At 36.4% G+C, this 23,241-nt stretch overlaps 3 protein-coding genes across 5 annotated transcripts; 2 read left to right on the top strand and 1 right to left on the bottom strand.

The window, feature by feature from the left end:
* Window positions 1–12,605: 12,605 nt before the first annotated feature.
* On the top strand, window positions 12,606–14,018 carry LOC150029057 (protein CHLOROPLAST J-LIKE DOMAIN 1, chloroplastic-like). 3 transcript variants are annotated; one of them, XM_090299406.1, is made up of 4 exons: window positions 12,606–12,906; window positions 13,047–13,146; window positions 13,231–13,308; window positions 13,661–13,692. In XM_090299406.1, the coding sequence occupies exons 1-4, from the start codon at window positions 12,818–12,820 to the stop codon at window positions 13,670–13,672; spliced, it is 279 nt and encodes a 92-aa protein (XP_090155532.1). In that variant the 5' UTR covers window positions 12,606–12,817; the 3' UTR covers window positions 13,673–13,692. The 3 variants fall into 3 exon arrangements, 1 of the variants encoding a protein (XP_090155532.1); XR_016519033.1 differs by lacking the exon at window positions 13,231–13,308 and having other exon boundaries at window positions 13,661–14,018; XR_016519032.1 differs by lacking the exons at window positions 13,231–13,308; window positions 13,661–13,692 and having other exon boundaries at window positions 13,013–13,052.
* A 110-nt stretch (window positions 14,019–14,128) lies between these two features.
* LOC150029056 (putative transcription factor bHLH086) lies at window positions 14,129–15,179 on the top strand. Its single transcript, XM_090297908.1, has 4 exons — window positions 14,129–14,159; window positions 14,231–14,580; window positions 14,699–14,806; window positions 14,937–15,179. Exons 1-4 carry the CDS (start codon window positions 14,129–14,131, stop codon window positions 15,018–15,020), a joined length of 573 nt encoding a protein of 190 aa, XP_090154034.1. The 3' UTR covers window positions 15,021–15,179.
* A 1,180-nt stretch (window positions 15,180–16,359) lies between these two features.
* Window positions 16,360–19,583, bottom strand: LOC137809654 (coatomer subunit gamma). Its single transcript, XM_068610753.2, has 5 exons — window positions 19,374–19,583; window positions 18,447–18,529; window positions 17,846–17,953; window positions 16,787–16,908; window positions 16,360–16,624 (listed from the first exon to the last, which is right to left on the bottom strand). Exons 1-4 carry the CDS (start codon window positions 19,489–19,491, stop codon window positions 16,825–16,827), a joined length of 393 nt encoding a protein of 130 aa, XP_068466854.1. The 5' UTR covers window positions 19,492–19,583; the 3' UTR covers window positions 16,360–16,624; window positions 16,787–16,824.
* Between the last annotated feature and the right edge of the window lie 3,658 nt (window positions 19,584–23,241).

Below are 23,241 nucleotides of genomic sequence, written 5' to 3'. Positions count from 1 at the left end.
TACAAAAGAACCAGGCACTGGTCAGTACACAAGCCCCCCAGGCTCGAGCTGAGTTTAGCTAAGCGAAGAGTCTCCCGAGCACCGTTGATCGTTGATGTGACGGTTTCTTAGAGGTTGGTGAGCGCGATTTTCGCAGCGTTTTTGAAGCGACGTTTTACTATTTGCGACCCCACCTGTACATGTGTTCCAATGCTAGTGGTAACGAAACTCAACCGTTTCGAATTCCCTCTTCAGAAATTCTAAAACCCCTAAAACCCTTCATCTTTGACCATTCGTTATTCAGAGCTTTCTTTCTTACTCCATTGCATCGTTCAGAAATATTCTACTCGCTCCTTCGAGCTTCCCTTCATCAATCACGAAAGGTACTTCTTTTTTCTTTCCTTCCCGATTATTCATCCTTTGCCTACTCTTCTTGGGATTACTATGTTTTCATCTATATCTGATTTATGCTCTACACCGTTTGCTAGTATGTTATCGTATGAACCTTGAGATGTGTAGCTAGGTTTTGTTTTCCTGTTCTTCTGTTTGAATTCATACTTATTTTGCATTGTGCTAGTTTTGAACTATCTTGCTTTCTTCATGTGATTGTCCTTAGCTGCGAGCCCTTATGGATTATAAAACCTTCTATCCTTGGGCACCCCCAAGCCTTATTTCTGAAACCTCCTCCTACACCTCTCACGAAAAATAGTGGCCCTTAGGAAGAAAAAATGCCGCTTTGGCAGGGAGGACAATTGGATTTTCCTGGACCCTTACTCACCCGACGAACCCGTATGTTGTGATGAAACCATATCCCCAGGCCACCCTTTTTGCTATGTTTATGCCACCGTTTTTCAAAGAGTCCACCTCCATCCCCCTTGTCAGTTTTTGAAGTTTTTGAAAAATAAATTCTGACCGAGCTGAACGTAGCCCCAACTCAGCTGCATCTAACAGCTGGGCATTTGTTTGTGCCTTTGCCATTCTATGCGATCAGCTCGGTGTCCAGCCTTCCCTTGATGTGTTTCTTTACCTCTTCGAGGTGAAGAAACTACAACGTCAACTTTGAGTCTCTGTAAACAACATTCCTAGAAGGGGGATCATTACCCTCTTCCAATCCTCTTACAAGAATTTCAAAGGCCATTTTCTAAAAATCTGAGCTAACAAAAAACACCATGACCTCTTGGACGGATTTCCCTTATACTGGACTGAAAAGCCTAACTTGAAGCTTACCCGATGTTTAGACAAATTAACCCCTTGCTGATCAGGAGGTTTGCAAATTCTTCAAAGCTTTCCCATTGCCTTCGATACAGCCTACCTGTTGGCCCACGAGTATGACCCAGACTTTTTAAAGAGTTACACTGGTACACTTTTTACCCATAACCTTAAAGATTAAGATTGTTGCCTATAAAATATAACATGTTCTTGCTTGTATCTTCCTTGCAGATAGCATGTTGGCCCGTTTGAACAAGGAAGATCTGTTGAGGTTGGCTGCGAAGGAAAAAATGGTCAGTCGTGCTTCACCGAAGGTGGTGGTTGCACCCACCTCCTCTGAAGATGACGAGGACACCGCCTCGGGCTTCGTCTTTGCCAGAAAGAGGGGGAGGGCTCAAGCCACTAGCCCGATGCCCTCATTCTCCTGAGGCCAAGTGGCCTCAAATGTTGCTCCTCCCTCACAACCTCCGCACACCCATGTTGCCACGCCTTGCCCTCTTGCGGTGGGTGCGGAGAGCTCGAGTCGAAAAGGCCTTTGGGACCAGGATGTCGATGTTGCCTCCCTCCTGGAGGATGCCCTATTGCGCCCCAAGGAAGAAGAGAGAATGGATGCCCACAGTGGCCAACACCTGCTGAAAGAGGTTATGAAGCAGCTCGGACAAGCTCTGGCCACAAGTTGCGTGGTCGTGAAGAAGATGTGGTGTCGAGAGGTCGCCATCGAACAGGAGAAACAAAACTCTCAGCAGAAGATGGCAGACTTGGAACAAGAAATCCAAAACCTTCAAGCCCTTCACCAGAAAACCGAGCAGCTCTTGGATGCCAAGACTAAGGAGGTTGTTGAGCAAGCGACTCGCCTAGTAGAGCAAGACGACCATTTGTCTCGCTTGCAACAAGAGCTTGTCCAGAAGGATAACTTCTTTGATGACGAGGTCGAAGTCTACAAGGGTGAGGTTGCCCAAGCTCTCTTGGTGGGCTTTGAGGTTGCTGTCGAGCAAGCCTCCAGCCTCCACCCGAGCTTGGACTTCTCTCAACTAGCACCAAACAAAGGAGTTGTGGATGGGCAACTAGTAGAGGAGTAGGGACTTTAATCTTATCATGGTGGTGTAACTATAAACTATATCATACTCTATTTTTATTATTATGGAACCGTTTTATTTCATAATCATGTGTCGTATAACAACCCCTCTGAACTTTGCTCATGCATGCCTCATTTAACTTCAACTAGTTCAAGTAGCTTACGATAATGTGTACACATCTGAGTATATTACTCAATCAATTTCGTCGTTAGTGTTAAATCTTCCCGTCATGGGATAACAAGCATAATCAAAGTTTAACGAAACTAACCTTTGGTTGGACCATTCACCATAACCTCTTCAGGCTAGCGTTCAAAGTAGTGCGTTCAAAGGGGTCTTACCTTGAATCCAACAGGTGTCGCCTTGCCTGGCACATGCTCAGATGGCTGAGTTATGCAACTAAAAATCATTCTCATAGAGCGTTTGTACTTAGGTGACTGGCAACTCCTGAGTTGTCCTACACCAATCGCATCATTCATCTGTGCCACTAGCTCATCCCGCACAGCATCTATACTCAGGTGTCTATCACACACCGAGCTATCTCACTCTGTGAGAACTGGATGGCCTCTCTATGCAACTTCACCTACCCCGCAGAGTGCCTAGACTCGGGTGATTTCTTTCACCCCAGGCTAGCCCGTCTTACCATACGTTGGGTCAGGTGACCTATTTGTGCAACTTTACTCATCCCACAGAGCGCCTAGACCCGAGTGATTACTTTCACATCGAGCTAGCCAAACTCGTGCTGGTTCAGATGAGGCATCTACATAACTTTACTCGCAGTGCGACTTCACGAGGAAGGTCGATTTATCTGCCAATGGTAATTAATCGCTCACACGACCCTTTCTCAGAGAACCTCTCCAAGAAGGGTCGTCGCACCGTGCATCACAATCAAACGATAGGGATAAGAGAAAACAACAATGCATCATAAACAACATATTTATTAGGTGACCTCGTTAAAAAACCCTCTTTAAGGGAAAAAGAGTGTCACCATGTAGCACCATATAAAATAAATATTGAGATTAGCAGCGTTCCACGTTCGGGGGATGGATTCTCCCTCCAAGGTTTCTAACCTGCATGCACCATTCCCGAGCACTTCTACTACACAAAACAGTCTTGTCCATTTTGGAGACAACTTATTCTCCAATTGGTAGGGATGAGCTTTCCGCATTACCAAGTTGGACACCTGGAACTACCGAGGTCTGACCTTGGTTCTTTGTCTCAGCTCGACTATTCTTTTCAACGCTTCCGACTTTATACGCGCCTATTCGCAGACATCCTCTAGCAAATCCAAGTTCATTCTCCTCCCCTCATCAGACTCTTCAGCGACAAAGTTTTGGAACCGAGGAGAGTTCTCGTGAATTTCAACGGGGATCATGGCAGCTGTTCCATACACCAAACTGAACGGTGTTTCTTTGGTGCTAGATTGAGGCGTGGTGTGATAAGCCCAGAGAATTCGGAGAACCTCCTCTGCCCAAGCTCCCTTGGTTTTCTCTAACCTTCTTTTTAAGCCTCTGAGCAAGATCGATCCTATTGGCTGATTCCACTTGGCCATTTGTCTAGGGATGCTCTACCGAGGCAAATATCTGTTTTTTGTCGAGTTCCGAGCATAACTTGCCTAGCTGCTGACTGGTGAACTGTGTTCCGTTATCTGACACTAGACGTCTGGGAACCCCAAAGCGACAAGGTGAGTTTACCCGTGGCGAAACAGATTACCATTGATCATCGTGTATTTCCCTTAATTTCTTTTTACCGCCTTAGCCTATGTGGGTTCATCAGGAAGTAGGCCATCAGCTAGATAGCGCTGGTAAGAAGTGATCCAAGTGCCAGCCGTTCTCCCCAGAAGACGGTCATCACCTTTTCCCCGAGCACCTCGCATGCTCCTACCCGTGGTACCTTCTGTTGAAGATGGATGAAACTTCTTCTCTACCTAGTCTTAGTGTGTGTTTGATGTAGAAAATAGCTAGTCTGTTTTGAAGATTGTAATGTGTTTTAGATGTTCTTGTAATTAGTTTTGTGTGAGTCTAAGGTTGTCTTTTGCTACATGACCTATCCTATCCTAGATGCCTAATCAAGGTGGAATGATCAAGCACATGAAGTGATTAAATGTTTTCCAAAAAGCTTTTTAAGGTTTTCTCAAGAATCAAGTTACTGCACAAAAATAAACTTGTTTGTTTAAAAATCAATAGGTTTATTTTTGTTCTACTGAAAGGATTTTCGAAATTCTGTTAAGGCACCAAAAGTGCAGTTCAGTCAGTTATTTCAGTTAAGCTGAGCTTACATTTTTTCTTGAAAAATAATCTGTTAGTTTTAAATTCAATTTGTTGTTTTTATAACAACTCTTTAATTATTTTTTTAAAATTTGTTAGAAACTGATTTCTATATAATGAAAGGCTTTTCTCACATGAAAGAGTGTTGAGCAATCACGGTTTTAACAGAGATTAAACGTTTTCTGTGTGAGAAGAAGGATTGAAATGAGCTTTTGAAAGGTTTTTCAAAGAGATCTTCAAGTGTGCTTGTTCTAGGAAAACCTTGATCTTGGTGAAGGTGTTGGTGTTGTTCTGCTGCGATTGAGCTACTGTTTTGAGTTCCTGCATCTTCTTTCAGGTGTTATCTTTCCTTATTCATTCTTGTAAAAGGTATTTTTGTGTAAGTCACTCCTTGATAAGGTTTCTTGGAGTGCAAGGTGTGCTGAAATAGAGTTTTTCAGCTTTGGTTGTATTGTTCTTGTAGAGTTCAAGAACTGTTGTGTGTTGTAATTGATTGCAACTAGTTTTTAGTGAATTCCACCTTGGAGTAAGGTTAAACTAGATGTATCTCATTATGAGTGAACTAGTATAAAGTGTGCTTGCATTATTCTTCTCACCCCTGCACTCGTTTCTGATTTTTGGTTAATCTGTCAAGAACAAAATCTATTCATTTGAAATTGAACCTGTTATTTTTGGGCTTAATAAAAACTGTTCTTTTTTATCTAGAAAAGTTCTTTAATCATAAACAATGCATTTTGAATATGTGTTTTTAATTGGCTTAAGGACAAGTAGTTTTCTTCATTAAATCTTTGATAAAGATTCATTTTCTTTGAAGTTTTGTGTTGAATGAACTTGTTTGATCTTGTGGTATAAACTGTGTTCTTCAAGCTGTTAAAAATTAACCAATCTAGTTTTGTCAACTTTCTCTGTTTGAAATCTGAACAAGTTCTGGTTGTGTTAAAGTGTATTGAAAAATTAATCTGTTTCTTTTAAAAACAATTTTTTCTTTTTACTTCTGATATACTGTAAACCAGTTTGTGTATGCGAAAATTTATAAGTTCATTTCACTTCTCCCCTCTTGAACTTAGACACTAATATACCCAACACCTTCAACGTTTTCTGAGTCAGCGGACGGTGGCTCCTCCCTTCCCGGGTGTTTATCAGCAAGACTTCCCTGGTCGGGTCCTTTTCTGCCATCCTAGGGTTTTTCAGTGTCTCTTGGATAACCGATCTTTGCCTGTTCCCTTTTCCCGAGCTGGCTAACTTGGTCAGGAGATATGCTCGGGAGTTTTGCTCTCTTGGAACGTGCACCAGTTCGAACTCGGCAAAGGCGTCTTTCAACCACGTGACGTATCTAAGGTACGTCGCTAACTGCGGGTCCTTGGCTTGATACCTACCCGTAACTTGCTCAGTGACGAGTAATGAGTCGCTCTTCACCCACAAGTTCTGAGCTCCCAACTCCTGGGCTAACAACATCCCGGCTATCAGCGCTTCGTACTCGGCTTGATTGTTACTGGCTTTAAATGCAAACTTCAAAGATTGTTCAATCAGCAAGCCGATGGGTCCTTCTAAGATAACCCAGCTCCGCTACCTTGCTGGTTGGAGGAACCATCTACTAACAATATCCACCGAAAGCCTTTAGGGTCCGAGTTTGGGCCCCCGGATGACAATTCAACCACGAAATCAGCGTATACTTGGCCCTTGATCGGGCCTATGGGCTCGTACTGAATATCGAACACGGATAGCTCGACTGACCATCGCACCAAACGCCCTGCTATGTTAGGTTTCTGCAGAACCTTGCGGATAGGGAGGTCAGTCATTACAATGACGGTGAAGCTGTGAAAATAATATCGTAGCCTCCTAGCCTTGAACACAACTACTAGCACGACCTTCTCGATTGCCTAGTAGCGCTCCTCGGGTCCCTGTAACACCTTACTGAAAAAGTAGATCGATTTCTGACTTTGGTCCTGATCCTGTACTATCACTGAGTTGATTATTTGATTGGTGATGGAGAAGTACAAGCAGAGAGGAACGCCATGTATAGGTTTACCGAGAATCAGAGGGTTAGCCAAGTACGCCTTTAACTTGACGAATGCTTCCTCTCACTCAGGGGTGCACACGAAACGATTGTTTTTCTTTGTCTCTACTGGCGGACAGGAAACGGGACAAAGCCGCCATTTGCCCAGTCAGCTGTTCAACCTCTTTGATAGTAGCAGGACTCCTCATCCTAATGAGGACGACGCACTTATCCAGATTAGCCTCTATGCCTCTCTCGGTCAGCATGAATCCCAAGAATTTGCCTGCCTCTACCCCAAACACACACTTTTCGGGGTTTAACTTTAGGTTATACTTACCCACAGTCTCAAAAAATTCCTTCAGATCCGCTACATGTTGTTTTTCCTTCTCAGAAGTAACAACCATGTCGTCCACGTAAGGTTGCACATTTCGCCTCGAGGGGCGACAACTTCATCTTCATATGTTTTATTGATGCTACTGCTCCTAACCTGTTCAATGAGGGTCTTCCCAACAACAAATTGTAAGCGGATGGGGTATTGACTACCACATACCTAATGACAATAGTCATGGCGGTTTCTTTGTCTGAAAAGGTTATCCTCAGATTGATGCATCCTTGACACTCCACATGGTCCCCTGCGAATCCGATTAAGCATTCGTCGTGAGGCCTCAACTGATCGGGGGATAACCGCAAGTTGACGAATGTGGACCAGAACAACACGTCCGCCGAGCCCCCTTGATCGATGAGGGCTCAATGCACCTTTCTTCCCACCATGACGACGAATATTACTACCAGGTCGTTGTCATGAGGGACCACACCCACCAAGTCTGCCTTGGTGAAATAGGGATCCGGGTCCAGGGTGTCGTCGTGACTTTTCATCTCTAGCGTCATTACCACCCTTGCGTATCTCTTACGTTTGGCCGCCTTGCTTCCTCCACCCGAGATCGTGTTTAGCTCCGCATGTACGGGTATCTCATGCGGTGGGTCCTCCAGAACAGTTTCCCTTTATTGCTCTCTCTCGTCGACTTCAAGGTATTCTTTCAAGATGCCTTCCTTCAAAAGCTCGGCCATCTGATAACCTAAAGCCATGCACCGTTCGAAACCATGTTCGAACCCCTTATGGAACTCACACCAAATGTCTTTCCTCCTCCCCAGGTTCCTGTTAGCCTTCTAGGGGAACCTCAACTTCTCGGCTACTGCGGGTATGGCTATCAATTCCTTGTATGATACACGAATCCTTCTAGTAGGGGTTTTGTCTTGATTCTGGCTTCTTCCTGGCCGAGGTTTCATTGACCCTCATAGGCCGAGAAAGCTTGCTTGCCTCTCTCGGTTTAGACAACCGAGAATGCGAACTGTTGTTCTTGGCTAAAACCGCTTCTTCAGTGTTGATGTGAGCAACTGCTTTTCGCCTGATTTCAAAAAAGGTTTCGTTCGGGTTCCTTATAAGAGAATCGCAAAACAGGCCTGGGGCGACCCCCTGCTCAAAAGCGGACACCATGACATTCTCATCGTGGGTCCAGAGTGTTACAGTGAGAGCTCAAAACCGATTCAGGTAACCCTTCAATGTCTTCCTTTCCTTCTATCGCACATTGAAGAGATCATACATAACGAGGGGTTTAACCCGGTTCGCATGAAACTGTTCCCGGAATAGTTTGGTGAACTGGGAAAAATAGGAAATATGGCCATTGGGGAGTCCACTGAACCATTGTATGGTCGTGCCTGTGAAAGTGCCCATGAACATCTTGCACCGCATTGCATCTGAGCCTTCCGAGATTATCATATCGGCATTGAACGCAGTGAGGTGACTCTTGGGATCTTCCACCCCCGTGAAAGCAATCTTGGGCGCCACATAGTGCGCGGGCACTGGCTCGTCCATGATGGCTTGCGAGAAAGCCTCGAAGCAGTCTCTCTTAGGCAGGTTCGTCTCTCGTTGTCTCGGGATACGTCGGTCACGTCGCAGATCCTTATTGGTTTTGCGTAGCTCTTCTCACAATTTCTCTTGTTCATGTCTAGATTATTCATTGGCTTCTTGGAGGGCCCTGATGGTCTCCATAAGTTGTTGCAAAGTGGGGGCCTCGCCTGCACCTTCTTGCACCACTGGTACTTGCCTTGCGTTCCTCATCTCCTTCTACGAGTTTGAACAAAGTGTGGATGGGATCTGGTTTTAGCGGGCCCCACGGTGGACGCCAAATGTTCTTGTCGGTTCTGCACTACCAGTTGACTTTAGGTTGAACGCGACCTACTAGGTCTATCTCCTCTAGAACTAGAATCACGACTCCTGGTTACGCCTAGAATAAGGCTTCGTTGGGATAGAAGACGCCTTACCTGTTGATTACACTCCGACGATCAAGTCAGTTAGGGCTCACCGAAAAACAACAATTTAGTAAGATGTGCGAAAAACAACATACCTTTTTCTTGAGACCTATTCTCCTTTTTATCACTGCTCATGCAACATGCAACCACTCCCCCTGAAGCTCAGGGAATCTTAACTGAAAATAGTTAAACTTTTATTGGCAACAGAAAACCACCTGTCGCGGGCACCAATGATCTTCAGGTGTTATCCGCAGGTCCACTTTCTGTTGCCCAAACATCTCCCTATATTATTAGGGTTAATAGAAGCTAGCCACGTGTAAACGTTATGCAACAGAAACATGTAATAGATTTATAACAAAGAAAATATTGTAAAAAATAACGAGATTATATCTACCACACAAATATATCTTTTAACAGGTGCAACAATGAAATTACTTTGTGCACCCATCCTGCGCTCTGGGCCTAACCTGACCAAAGTGATTGGCCCAGGTTTACATAGGCCCAAACACCGAGCAGGTCTCTCATGGCGTAAAAGAACCAAGTAGGCCTCGTGGTATAAAAGAATCGAGCAAACGAAAATACTACCGAGAACCGGCCACTGGTCAGTACAATAAGAGATAGATTGTACAAATTCAACATGGAAAACAAAATGCATAATAAAGATATAAAAGTGACCAAAAGTAAAAATGTTAAAAAATATTTGACATGGAAAACAAAATGCGGAATAAAGATATAAAAGTGGCCAAAAGTAAAAATTTTAAAAGATAATATTAGGGATATCATGTGTGAAAGCGTGATAATTTCAACCAAAGATTATGAGAAATTAAAGTAACAAGAAAATCGAGAATGATACCAGAATTTTTAGGTGGAAAACCCCTTTAAATAGAGGTAAAAAACCACCGGCAAGAGAGCCAAAACTTTCACTATAATAGTACTGAGAGTACAATGAGTTAAACACTTACACCCTAGAGAAGAAATAGAGAGTATATGAAAGGAGAGAGGAAGCAATTGTATGTTGTTGTTTTGTTGTGTTACATTGCTCGAAGGAAGCCACTATATATAGTGGTTATAGGAGACAACAATAATAAAAAACAATTAATTAAGAATGATAAGTAACATCCCTTTGATAACAATTAATTGTGAATGGTAAGTGACCTCCCTCCGATTTCTTTATATATACTAATTCAATTATGCCAAGAAAACTAAAAAATCAGTCATATCCCACAATAATTACATTTGTATATTAGTACATGGATTTAAGTCTATATTAAAATAATTTAGAAGCTGGATTATGAAGCTTAAAATATAGAAAAGTCTGTGCCACTAATTATGCAGTTTCCACCAAAATTCTAATCTTTAAGAAAAAGCTCCCTTCCACCCAAAACACCATTCTACCCAATAACATGCCTCTCAATATTTTTTATTTGTTATTTTAATCTCTTTTATATTTTTTGTTAAACAATCTTAATCTTTTGTTTTATCTTTATTGGTATTACTAACTTTTCTTACAGATGGATTTTGAACACTGATCTACCAATTTTACTATTGAATTTGTTAGAAAATAACTTGAGATCACCTGACCATAATTATATTATCATCTTTCTAGAGTTAGCTTGGAATTATTTTAATTTTACTGCTAAAGACAGCTATCACGAGGAGGAGGGTATCTGCATTACGTCAATTGAGAGAAATAAGTTGTGAAAGGAGAATTCCTGGGAGAATGAGAACTTTTTCTCCGATTTTCAGCTCAATTTCATAAAATCAATAAGATAAGGTGTGGGAGAGCAATGATCATCACTAGAAAAAAATATAATACTTGTGGATAACTGCAATTAGAAATTAGGGAACTCCACCCTCCTATCCCATGAAACATTCATATGGGTAATGAATGTCCTATAAAACCACAATATACATGCTAGAATTTAACTCTTTCACTTGTGAAATGAAGAGAATACAAGACCAAGTAAGATTTGACAAAAAGGTATTCCATAAATACGTAACCTAACACCATTCTTGCAACTACTCATGTTTATCATAACTAATGCAACATGGCATCCATTAAGCTATATGTGCTTCGTAAGAAGCTCCTCTTTTGAATTCCAATACTTCAAACAAACAAAAAAGAGTAAAAGATAGTGACACGCTTTGTTTAAAAAATAATAATTAATACAAAAAGAACATCTCTACTTCGTATAATTCTCACCCAAGTTATACTATAATTATAAAATAATACTATCACCATCATCATCATGTTTGTTTCCATCTTTTGTAAGCAATGTAGAAGAACAAAAACATGAGAGCGAAAACTAAAATACTATAGATCATTACAATCAAATAAGAGAGAAATGAGAGAGTGTTCCAAATGATAGTTTCGAACCCATGAAATGCTCTGAAGTTCTAGAAGGAAAAACCAGAAGGAAAACGAATCACCAGAAGGAAAACGGATCGCCGAAAGAAAATGAACCACTAAGAGTTAGGCAAAGAGAGACATGAGATTTTAAAAAACCAAATAGGGCAAAGGGAAAAAAATATCAATGAAAACCCTAGTACAAGCAGAAAAAAATATTTGTCTGACTTGAAAATTCTGAATTCTTTCATGTTATTGAGAGATAAAGATAGGAAGAGCGTGCTATGTGTATACATACCTACGATTAATAATTTTGAATTTTAGGACTATCTGTATCTCAAAAGACCATTTCTGTTAACGTGCCTCCGAAATAGTATGTAGAAAATGTACAAGAAAAAACGATAAAGTAAAAAATAAAAATATATAAAAATTTGTTAAATTTTTTAAATAACTGTTGATACTTGTTAATGTTTAGAAAACCTCAATACACACTTGTCACTAAAAGAAAAAATGTTTTTAACATGAGTTTATTTTTACATTAACAAGGGTTAAAACCTCCGTTAAGTCATTTATCCAGGTTGTTGTTTTCCCGCTAAACCATCCCTGGGTAACGTGTTTCCTGATGTTTTTTTAAATCTCAGGAAAAGTCATTCTAAACATCCATTAAATACCATGGACTTAAGAACCTCCGTAAAATATCATGAGTTTCAAAAATCTTCGTAAAATACCATAGGTTTCAAAACCTCTACAAAATGTCATAGGTTTCGAAACCTCCATAAAATACCATAGGTTTCGAAACCTCCGTAAAATACCATAGATTTTGAAACCTCCGTAAAATACCATACATTATCCTATAAAATATCATAGATTTTGAAACTAAAAACATTAAATTTTTTACTCATTTTATCATTTAAGCATTCAACCTCATGTTATCATTCATGTCCTTTTTCTTTTAGTTATAAACTTTTCATAAACTTGATCGAAGTAAAACTTATGATTAAGTTCATATATTCATTTTTATTTTGTTTTTATTTTTTCTTAAAAATATTTATACAAAATTTATAACAACAATATACGATCACACCAATCACTACAAAAAAACGTGTATATAGTGGCGGTTATAATATGACAATTATTAAAAACCGCCACAATTTACTGTATAATACGACATTTTCGTAAGCGCCATAATCTTCATTCGAAATGTGACATTTAGAACCGTCACAATTTACCTTCAAAATAAAATTTCTTCCGCTTTTCGTTCCCTCCATAACCTTAATCTTTTCCAAAGTTTTCATTTTTCCCTCTTCGATATTCTTGAAAATATACCTCTTTCACTCAACCTCTAAAAAACCTTCACTCCCGCCCCGATCCTCTTTCAGTCTTCACATTCTTCTTAACCATCTCAACCCCATTGCGTAAACCCTTTCACCTTCACCGTAATCCTTCCCTTCTCAGTCCCATTTTGTAAACCCTTTCCTCTCACCCTCACCGCAATCGTAAACCCTTCCTCTCACCCTCACCACAAACGTTCCCCAGTTGTATTTTGTAAACCCTCACTCACCGCCCCATTTCGTTATCTCAAATTTCAGACATAAATTGAGAGAGATAACATTGCATCGTTGCAGTGGCGCGCCCAATGGCTCTGGGAATCTCCAATATTCTGCACTGCCCCAAATTGAGTTTCTCTCATAACAATCTCCGTCCCAAAATTTCAACCTCTCTCAGGTCATCCATTTTCTCTCTCTCTCTCTCTCTATCCATTTGCAAGAATGAAGAACGAATTTAGTTTTCGTTCGAATTAATTTGTTTTTTGCATACCACACGTTTCTAGGGTTAATAAAATGTAATTCGGTGTCGATTTTCAGGTTTACCCAGACAATAACATGGAGTGAAAGAAAGATTATCTGTGTTGCTGCATCTGTGACAGGGAGCTTTAATTCCGATGGTGACTTTAATCCTTATGAGGTAAAGAGTAAAATCTACTCTGTAATTAGTTCACACTTTGAAATTTGAAGTTGTTTGAATTGTATCTTAGTTTTTGTGATGTAGGTGCTAGGTGTAAGCCATATTGAGAAATTTGACATGGTCAAGGCAACTAATCGGAAAAAGGGCGTAACTATTTTAAGGGTTGTTGTAGGTTTTATTTTACTATTTGTATTTTATTATAATATTTAAACTGGATTTGAGAATAGTGGTTTGAGTTGCATATAGTTAGTTGTGTTGTTTAACAGCATTATAGCTTTTGAATTTGAATGTTAGATTTTAGGAACACGTGGATATGGTAGAAAGGTCATCAAATGATCTTTCTAGCCACTATGCTTGGTACTGGAATCTTAGGTTATTGGTTTCAAAAGCTTTTCCATCCTGGAATCTATTTGGAAGCATATTGCAACCATTCGTTGTAGCAGCGATTATGCCATGCTATTTATAATCCTTCCCTCTTCAAATTAGTTGCTTAATTGCATTTATTTTGTTGCAGAAATGTTGGTGATGGAGTAGTGGGCAATGCTTAAATGAAGTAATTCATCTTCTGATGCCTGTGGACAAAACCAATGGTCATTTGGCTACATGTTGATTACAGTTTCTGTCACTGCATGTAATAAATTGGTGTCGCTGTGATTAATTAAGGAAATGTTAGATTTTAGAAATTTCTCCAATTTATGGTTTTTCAATTTTGTTATATCAATTGGTACATGAGGTTTTTAAGTGAATGAAGTCCACTAAAAAATACTCTAGCCTTAAACAACAGAGGAAGGTCCTAAAATTGGTTTAAAATCTACCATCAAATAGAGTCAAACAATTCTGTTGTTTATCTCCAGAACTGGGTGCTCTCATATGCACACTAACTTTATTTATTTTTTCCTAAATTCCGAGGTAATTTTCTTCTGACTTGATAAAATGCAAAAGGTGAAAACATCCTAATGAGCTTTATAATGGTGAATTGGCCATGAAAACACACATATTCATGCATTCATACTGTGAAATTGTGTTTACATGCAACATTTTATAATTTTATAATTTTATAGTGCAGCATTTTGATTCTGACAAGGTCTGATCAATTTCAAAGTCAATGAGTTCAGCAACCTCATGCAAGGTAGTGAGTCTTTCCTTAGCTTTCAGAAGAGTTGGTTGTTTTCCAAAGAGAGTAATTTGCATGAAGGTTGTGACCAATGGAACCATGTTAGTCCCAAAAGCACCACACACATGCGCCTGGTCCAAAATTTCAGTTGCTCTGAAATTGCTACTTGTTATAGCTCCATGTTCAAAGGTGCAAAAGAGAAGCAACAACATGGTGAAAGTTCATCTTCTGGGTTGCTATACTCAGAACCAAATGCCCATAGTGATAGCCTAAATGAGTCAGCAGCACAAGATTTAGTCTTGAGAAAGCGATCTTTTATGGTATTAATCATTGCTTTCTTAATCACATCTTAGCTTCTTTTTATACATTTATTTAGCATTAGTCCATAAGAAGTACATTAAATTAATTAGAATGGAAGAATGATTTTGGTGTTTATAGGGAGAGACCATGCAAGCTGCCAATGCCAAGAAGCCATGCACAACTACAAGTAAAGCAACAAAACAAAAGTCAAGCCCACTCAAGGATCCTCAAAATGTTGCTGCCAAGGTTTGCTTAATTACTTCAAACCTAAGTTAAATTATGTATGTCGCATATATGTTCCATGTTTTGATTGCAAATTAAGAAAACTTAAATATAAGCTCAATGCTGATAGAATGTTTGTACGAGTGTATCACAGAACAGAAGAGAGAGAATAAGTGAGCGGCTTAAGACACTCCAAGAACTGGTCCCTAACGGCTCCAAGGTAGATTTTTCAAACTAGTTTGAAATGCTGCATTCTTTTGCATTTCCTTTGCAACAATATCTAGGATTATGATTTAATTCCATTGATGGATTATTATTGTTATGATGAATGACAGTTAATGAACATAAAATTTCTCTATTACTATTATAATACTAACAATAATTAATATTTATTTTTAATTTTAATTCCAATTCTTTGCTATATTTTAAAGTATTTTTGAAAGATTATTTTTTAAAGTGACTAATTTATCCTTAAAATTTTTTTTTATTTGTTTCAATTTATTCCTTATAACAAATTAGTTTGCAGGTCCACTAGCCTTTGAAAACGAGGAATACAATGGGAGCTTACCTAATTTGAAATTGAAACGACAAAGGTTGAGTATGCATACATGTCTAGACCCTTACCTGTTACCTGAATTAGATATATTAATATATAACACTGATTTCATTTGCTATGTAGTTATTCCATCTACAACTTTCTTTGTTGCAAGCTTCACTTTCCTCCTATTTTAAATAATTAATTTGTCACATGTTATTTTTTCTTTCTCTCTTTTCTAAAATAATTCATTTATTTTTTAAAATTTGAAAATTAACTCTAAACATATTTTAATTAATTTCAGGCACCGGATGGTGGAAGTCGTACTTCATCACTGAACCAGAATATTATTGGATCAAGTGGAGGCAACAAGACAAATTAGAATTAGGACTATGACATTAGTTGTAATATATTCAAATAAAATTTACATTTTGACAATTTAATTTAATTGTTTTTTGGATTAGTTTGACATTATAAACTTTGTTATCTTAATGAATGAATAAAATCATTTCTTATTATTATATTTATCAATTTTAATTATATGAGGTATAATTTTATTATAAAATTAATTTATCTTATAATTTAATTATATTATGAAATTTAATTGCGTACTGAAATTTAATTATAATATAAAATTAAATAATATTATGAAATCAAATTATAAAACGAAATTAAATTAATTATTATAAATATTAAAATTTAAATTAAATTCATATTATATCGTATTAAGTGGCGGTTAAAACTGCCACTATTTACGTTAGAATTGGTGTACCCAGTTTTAAAATTACGACATTTATAACTGACGTCAATTACACGCTTAAAACCGACACTTTATACAATGCATAATATGACGTCTGCTACAACGGTTCTTAATTGACCGCCACATTAAACTTTGTGGCGGCAAGAATTCTGTCGGTATGCGGTACCGCCACAGACATATAATGCGGCGGTTAAAAACGTCAGTTTTTACGAAAATAACCGCCGCATTATACACGTTTTTTTGTAGTGAATCCATGAATAATTTTATTGCATAATATAATAATAATAATAATAATAATAATATTATTGTCTTACATATGCATATAGTAATATACCATTACAAAGTAGTTTGATGGAACAAACTTTTGGAATTTGGGACCATGATATTTTTAAAAGCGAGCATATATGATATACATTGCAAACTGTGCCACAGTGAAGCTAGCCATATATTAATTATTAACACCATCACAGATCATGTACTCATATTCCAGAAGAGAATGACACCCTTGCAGCCGGAATCCACCTTTCTCCTTGTAGAAACTGGCTCACTGTCATTGCCATTGGATGCGTCATTGCCACATGTAAAGTGAAACTTGAGAAATTATTACCTTGTTCAAGGTACGGACAACAACAAATCTCAAGACTGGCTTAGAATAACTTAAAAATAGATGAAGAACAGTAATTGCTGGAGTTAATTCTTGATTTTTTACCCCATTGAGCTCTGTTCTTGCTCTAGCAGCTTCAAAAATCACCATCTCTGACTTTTGACGAATGCAATTGTCAAGATAATCACGTTCCCTGCCTGTGTATTATTGTCTGATTCATAAATAACCTACATAGATGATGGAAGAAAAAGATTATGAAAATAAATACCATCCCAATAACAAAGGTTTTTTACTATTGGGTTATTTTTTGTGGTTTTTACTAAAATGGGGTCCGTTTAAAAAAATTATAAATTTAGGCAAGTCGTGCCAAATTGGCATGACTTCATATGTACAAATCGTCCTAATTTGACACGACTTTGTCATGTCATACTGAAGTCGTGTCAACTTGACACGACTTCTGCCATGTCATAATTTTTTTTTTTTTTTTATATTGAGTAGTAAGTTATGTAATGTTAAAAATTAATTTAATACATAATTTTCTAAGAGTGTTAGTTTTAAGAAACAAAAAATTGGATAATCGTGTATCACAATTATTCTTTTTTTTTTCTGAAGTAATAATTTTTTTTATCACAATTCTAATAATACATTTTTTTATTTTTTTAATGTCATTTATATTAAAATATAAAAAGGTATAAGTACCGTAATTATTTTGAAATAATTAAATAATTTAAAAATAATTATATAAATTTTAAATAAGTCAAATAATATAAATAATTTGTAATTGTTTTAAAATAATTAAATAATTTAAAAATAATTATATATCTAATTTTTTTTCCTTAAAACTAACACTCCTAGAAAATTATGTATCAAATTAATTTTTAACATTACATAACTTCCTATCCAATATATAAACAATAAAATTAAAATAAAAAAATAAAAAATTATGACGTGGCAAAAGTCGTGCCAAGTTGGCACGACTTTAGTATGACATGGCAAAGTCGTGTCAAATTGGAACGATTTGTGCATATGAAGTCGTGCCAAATTGGTACGACTTGCCTAAATTGTAATTTTTTTTAAACGGACCTTATTTTGGTAAAAACCAAAAAAATAACCTCATCATGGTCAAAAACCCCAATAACAATGTACATATGGAAGGAAACACACCTGACTAGTGTAACGGATCAAAAGGCACCATGATAAAGGTGAGCGAATAGTCCCCCTTGTCAAACTGGTAACCAGCTTGCTAACTGCCAACCGATCATTCTGTCGTATCTGCAATGGTTCAATTCACCATGTACAACTAACTCTCTTTAGATTTTATACATGTGTTTCATATGATAAGAAGAGTCAGCGAAGGCAAGATTAAAATGATGTTGAATAAAAAATTTATAGTGTAAAGGAACAGAATTTCCCATCATAATTCGGCCTAAACTAATTCTACACTTTAGACGTGTAAAGAGTCAGATGGCACCAAAATTTACAGCACTATACAATCAATGCAGGCGACTTTCAACTTGGTTAAGTTATACAATATAGAGACCTGAACAAAAACTCTACCTTGAAACTTTTTCATGTACTATAATAATCAACCACTTCTAATTGATGCTGAAGTTGAAACTAGAAGTATAACTATGAATATGCTAAAAATTTCAGCTGTAGATGACAATGTGATAACATAACATGACCCTAGAATGATGACAAAGTTTTGAGGTCCTTCAATACACCAAAAAACCTTTGCATAACCAAACTTATATGGAAAGCCTACCTGATGTAGCAAAGCCAGAGCATGAAATTGTACCAGAGCTTGGACTCCTACAGCAACTGAGGATGCTTTGTCTTGACATTTTCCTAATTTCAAAGCACGACAGGGATATGAAATAAAGTGCAAGTAAATAAGTTTAGTGCACTTGAAGATGTAAAGATTCCAGTGAATACTTAATAAAAACAAATACAAAAATTAGCATCGAAGTTCAAGCTGAAACACTAGCTTAACAGGTTACAAAAGTCATAATTTTAATTGGCAACTCTGCATCATTTGATAACTCCTTCTTCTGCTGCTAATCATCTCAGCATACCAAGCATTGGCTTCATCCCTCCCTCCCTTTTTTAAAGCATCACATGGACAAACAGAAGATGCACTTGCATATCAAGACAGAACACCACCAGATTCACATTTAAAGTACTAATTTTAAAAATTCAATACTGAAATGTTTCAAAATTAGCAGCTTAGGCATCTATTTAAGTGTTTAAATAATTCAACCTGAATGCTTCAGAATTTGCAGTTTAGGCATCCATGTGAGTGAAAGTACTGAAACATAGCATGAATCCATAAAAGCTAGTCCAAGGATATATACACATTTAAGATTTTATACTATTGTTATCATAAAATAAACCGCAAAATTTAAGCAAGAGGAAAACATCAACACAAACTGCACAAATCATTGCCACACCGAACGAACTACGACCTTGAGTATGAACCATGAATCACGAATCGATGAGAAAAAGGTATAAGACGAAGCACGAAGCATGAACCACAACCTCAACCTCAACCACGAACCTCCACCACAAACCATAGCCACAAGGAATGACGAGAACGAAGCATTAACGACGAAAAAAAATGATAAAAAAAAAATTAGGGTTCCAAGATCGTCAAATAAACAACAAACACCACATCACCAATTGCGGAACATACCTGCGCTTTGCAGACAAGCGGTTTTGTGGTGGAGCGAAGGTTGAAGCAAGTTCCATGGTGAAGTAGCATAACCATGTTCCATGCTGGAATAGCAAAAGCATGTTCCGTGGGGGAGCATTAGAAGCAAATGTCCAGTGGTGTACGATGGAAGAGGTGGGAGTTGGACGGAAATGAGAGTGAAGAGAAGAGAAGATGGAAATGAGAGGCGGGTTAAGGGTCCACCGGGAAAGAGAAAGAAAAAAAAAAAGAAAAAAAATCAAAAACAAAAAGAATTTGAAATAAAACTATAGTAGTTTACTGAGGTTGTAAAACAACATCTACTATTTAACAAAGGTTTTTAAATGAACCTCTACTATTTAAGGGAAGTTTTTAAATAAACCTCTACTATTTAAGGGAGCTTTTTAGATAAATATTTAATGTTTAATGAAGTTTTAAAATACTTTCCTTAATCAAATTTATTCTAGAAATTATCTTAAGCATTGATAAATAAATTTATTTTAATATAATAAAAAGTTATTAAACGAAAACTATGATATAATATTTCTATAAACATATTAAAATATAATTATTATATTTAATTATCAAATACAATAAAATTATAATTTAACTATTTATTTATAAAAACTTTAATATAATTATTTATTGAGATTTGAAAAAAACTAAAATATTTTATTGAAATTTTACGGTAAATATTTGAAACTTAACAAAGCTTACAAAAATTTCTATATTTTGTTGAGGTTTTAGAATAAACTTTGAAATTTATTGGAGGTTAAAAAAACCTCTGTTATTCTTAAATTTTAAAATAAATCTTTGAAAATTAATGAAAGTTAAAAAAAATCTCCGTTATCTTGTGGATGTTTTAAAATAAATCTTTGAAAATTAACGAAGTTTAAAAAAAATCTCTGTTATTTTTCAAAAGTTTTAAAATAAATTTTTGGGAATTAAGAAGGTTAAAGAAACTCCGTTATTTTGTTAAAATTTTAAGGAAAAAAAAATTCATTAATTAAATCAATTCCTAGAAATAAATTAATCTCTAATAAATAACTTCCATTTAAAATTTTTTTTTAGTATGTATTGTTTTATTTGATGTTATTATAATCTCTCTTAACAAACTCTCTCAAATTTAAAACTTTTTTTGTAATTGGAGATGAAAATAATCAAATAAACAATGTTATATTAAACAAATTATTAACATCATGACGTACTTTTTCATTTTATTTTTATTTGAAATGATCATTAATATAAAACACATAGCAACACTTAAGTATAACGAAAAATTATAATATTAGCGCACAGTACATAAACAACAATAAAAAAATACTCAATATTCAGAGTGTTTTTACTAAACTATGTCAGCGAATTTAAACTACTTAACATATCCTATTTAAAGGAGACCTTATATATGTCCGAAGTTTATTCTACACTTTTGTCCTTTCTAGTTATTTTCATATCAAAACTAATCAAATAGCAACTTAAATCAGAAAAACCCCAAATATTTTTCAGAAAATCTTAGGAGCATAATATTGTGTATAGGAACTCAAAATAGCATTATATATACAAGTAATGCAGTGGTGTATGAATACTTATAGTGGATTAGAGGAAATTGTTAATGACCACTTTTATAAGTTTTACTGGAAGAAAAAATATGATAGAAAAAAAATCATAGAAAAAATAAAGTTTATTTGATACTTCAATAGTAAAAATAACCATTCAATATTTTTTTTAAATAAAGTATTATATTATAATAAAATAGTATTTTTTAAATAAGTAAATGAAACTGGTGTCAAATTATCCAAGTAACTGACATATATACAGAAGAGGAAGTAGTTGTCTCAAATTTTGAATTTTGAGGTTTCTCTTATGGATTCACTAATAAGTTTTTTTTCCAGATTTTTTTTTCTAAATTAACTTTTAAACTCCACATCAATTAGTGAAAAAATTAATTTTAAAATATACTACTTATAAGTTAAATTTTTTCACATTATACAGTTTAGATTATTGAATAATATTGAAAAAAATAAAATTTAAATTATATAATTTGAAATGTAATACATAATTTTTTACATTTGAGATTATACAATTTTGAAAATTGTTTGGATCACTTAATCCAAAAGTTTTATCATAAAAACACATGAAATGTTTGATTAGTATATTTGATGGTGTTTGAATGTGGGCACAGTGGAAGGTGGGAGGCTGTTTTGGACACTACAAATTCATGAAGGCAGTTTCTTCCTGCACCCCCCACAATTTTGTAAATTCTAAAACTGACCCCACAATTTCGGGATCTAGGAGTGTGCTATGGATTCATCAATCTGGAAATGAATCATGGTGGATTCCGGATAAGGGGGTATTCTGGAAGCAAAGTTTGCATAAATTATTGATTTCCGGATTGCTGAATCCGAAAGCCTAATTTCTATTAGGGATTGGTGGATCCAGAATGATTTTTTTAAATTATGGATTTCTGAATCCAAAATGCATATTTTGAATTACGAATTGGCAGATCCGAAATGATTTTTTCAATTATGGATGTTTTGCATTCTTTTATTTTGAATTGACACTATTATTCATGTACTACCGGAAGTATCAATTCAGGAGATTACCGGATGCACCAATCCGAAAATTTCCTGGAAGCACCAATCCAAAAATTTACCGGATTTCATAATCTGGAATACAAAAAAAAGTAAATGTACAGTTTATAGAGGGACAGTTTTGTCTTTGCGCAACCTTGTGGGGTGCAGGAAGAAAAATGTTGGGTGCAGGAAGAAACTGCCATTCATGAAACACAAATTTCGTGTTTTTATTCGAGAACTTAAAATTTCAAATGATTGTATTTCATATTCTACTTTTCTGAAACTTCGTCTGGAACTAAAACTCAAGATACGAAAACAGAAAAGTAAATTTGAAATATTTACAGGCAGTTTCTTCCTGCACCTCAACGTTTTTCTTCCTGCACCCCTAACCCTATTATTTTTTAAAAACCCCAAAATGCACATAAGACCAACACTACTCCTTTTTCTTTTTTTCCCATAGACGGCACACATGGATTCCATTCCTCTCTAAACAGCGGCAACGCTGTTCCATCTCTTAGCACAAGAAAGTATTTCTTTTGGTAGTGGTCGGTAGTGTCTCGGATTATCATTTCCATAGTTTATATCTAGTATTCCAGACAATGCAGTTCAGTAATTTTACAGAATCAGAAATCCACATTTGTTTTTTTTACATTTTGGATTTGGAAATTCATACATCTTCTAGATTGGGGAATCCGTAAATCTTTCGGATTTGGGAATCCATAAATCTTTTGGATTGGGAAATCCATAAATTTTTCAGATTGGAGAATACATAAATCTTCCGGATCCATCAATCCATAATAAAAATTAGGCTTCCAGATTCAACAATCCGAAAATCAACAATTTATTAACAGTTTGCTTTCAGAACACCTTCTCATCTAGAAAACAACATGATTCACTTTCAGATTTAAGAATCCGTAGCACACTCCACCACGACGCCCTTTTCCAAATAAAAGGTCAAGGTCAGTTTTGGGATTTTTAAAATGTTGGGGGTGCAGGAAGAAAAACGTAGGGATGCAGGAATTTCATAAATCCCAAAACTGACCTTCACCTGTTATTTGAATTTGGGATCTGGGAGTGTGCTACGGATTCATCAATCCAGAAGTGAATCATGTAGCTTTCCAAATGACGGGGTGTTCCGAAAGCAAAGTTTGCATAAATTGTTAATTTGTGGATTGCTGAATCCAGAAGCCTAATTTCTATTACGAATTGGTGGATCCAGAATGATTTTTTTCAATTATGGATTTGTGAATCCGAAATGCATATTTTGAATTACGGATTGACGAATGCATAATGGTTTT

Source organism: Phaseolus vulgaris, chromosome 2 (assembly GCF_051622355.1).
Source record: "Phaseolus vulgaris cultivar YP4 chromosome 2, ASM5162235v1, whole genome shotgun sequence".
NCBI lineage: Eukaryota > Viridiplantae > Streptophyta > Magnoliopsida > Fabales > Fabaceae > Phaseolus > Phaseolus vulgaris.
The sequence above is the reverse complement of the archived record's forward strand: the minus strand, read 5'-3'. Positions and strand labels throughout refer to the sequence as shown.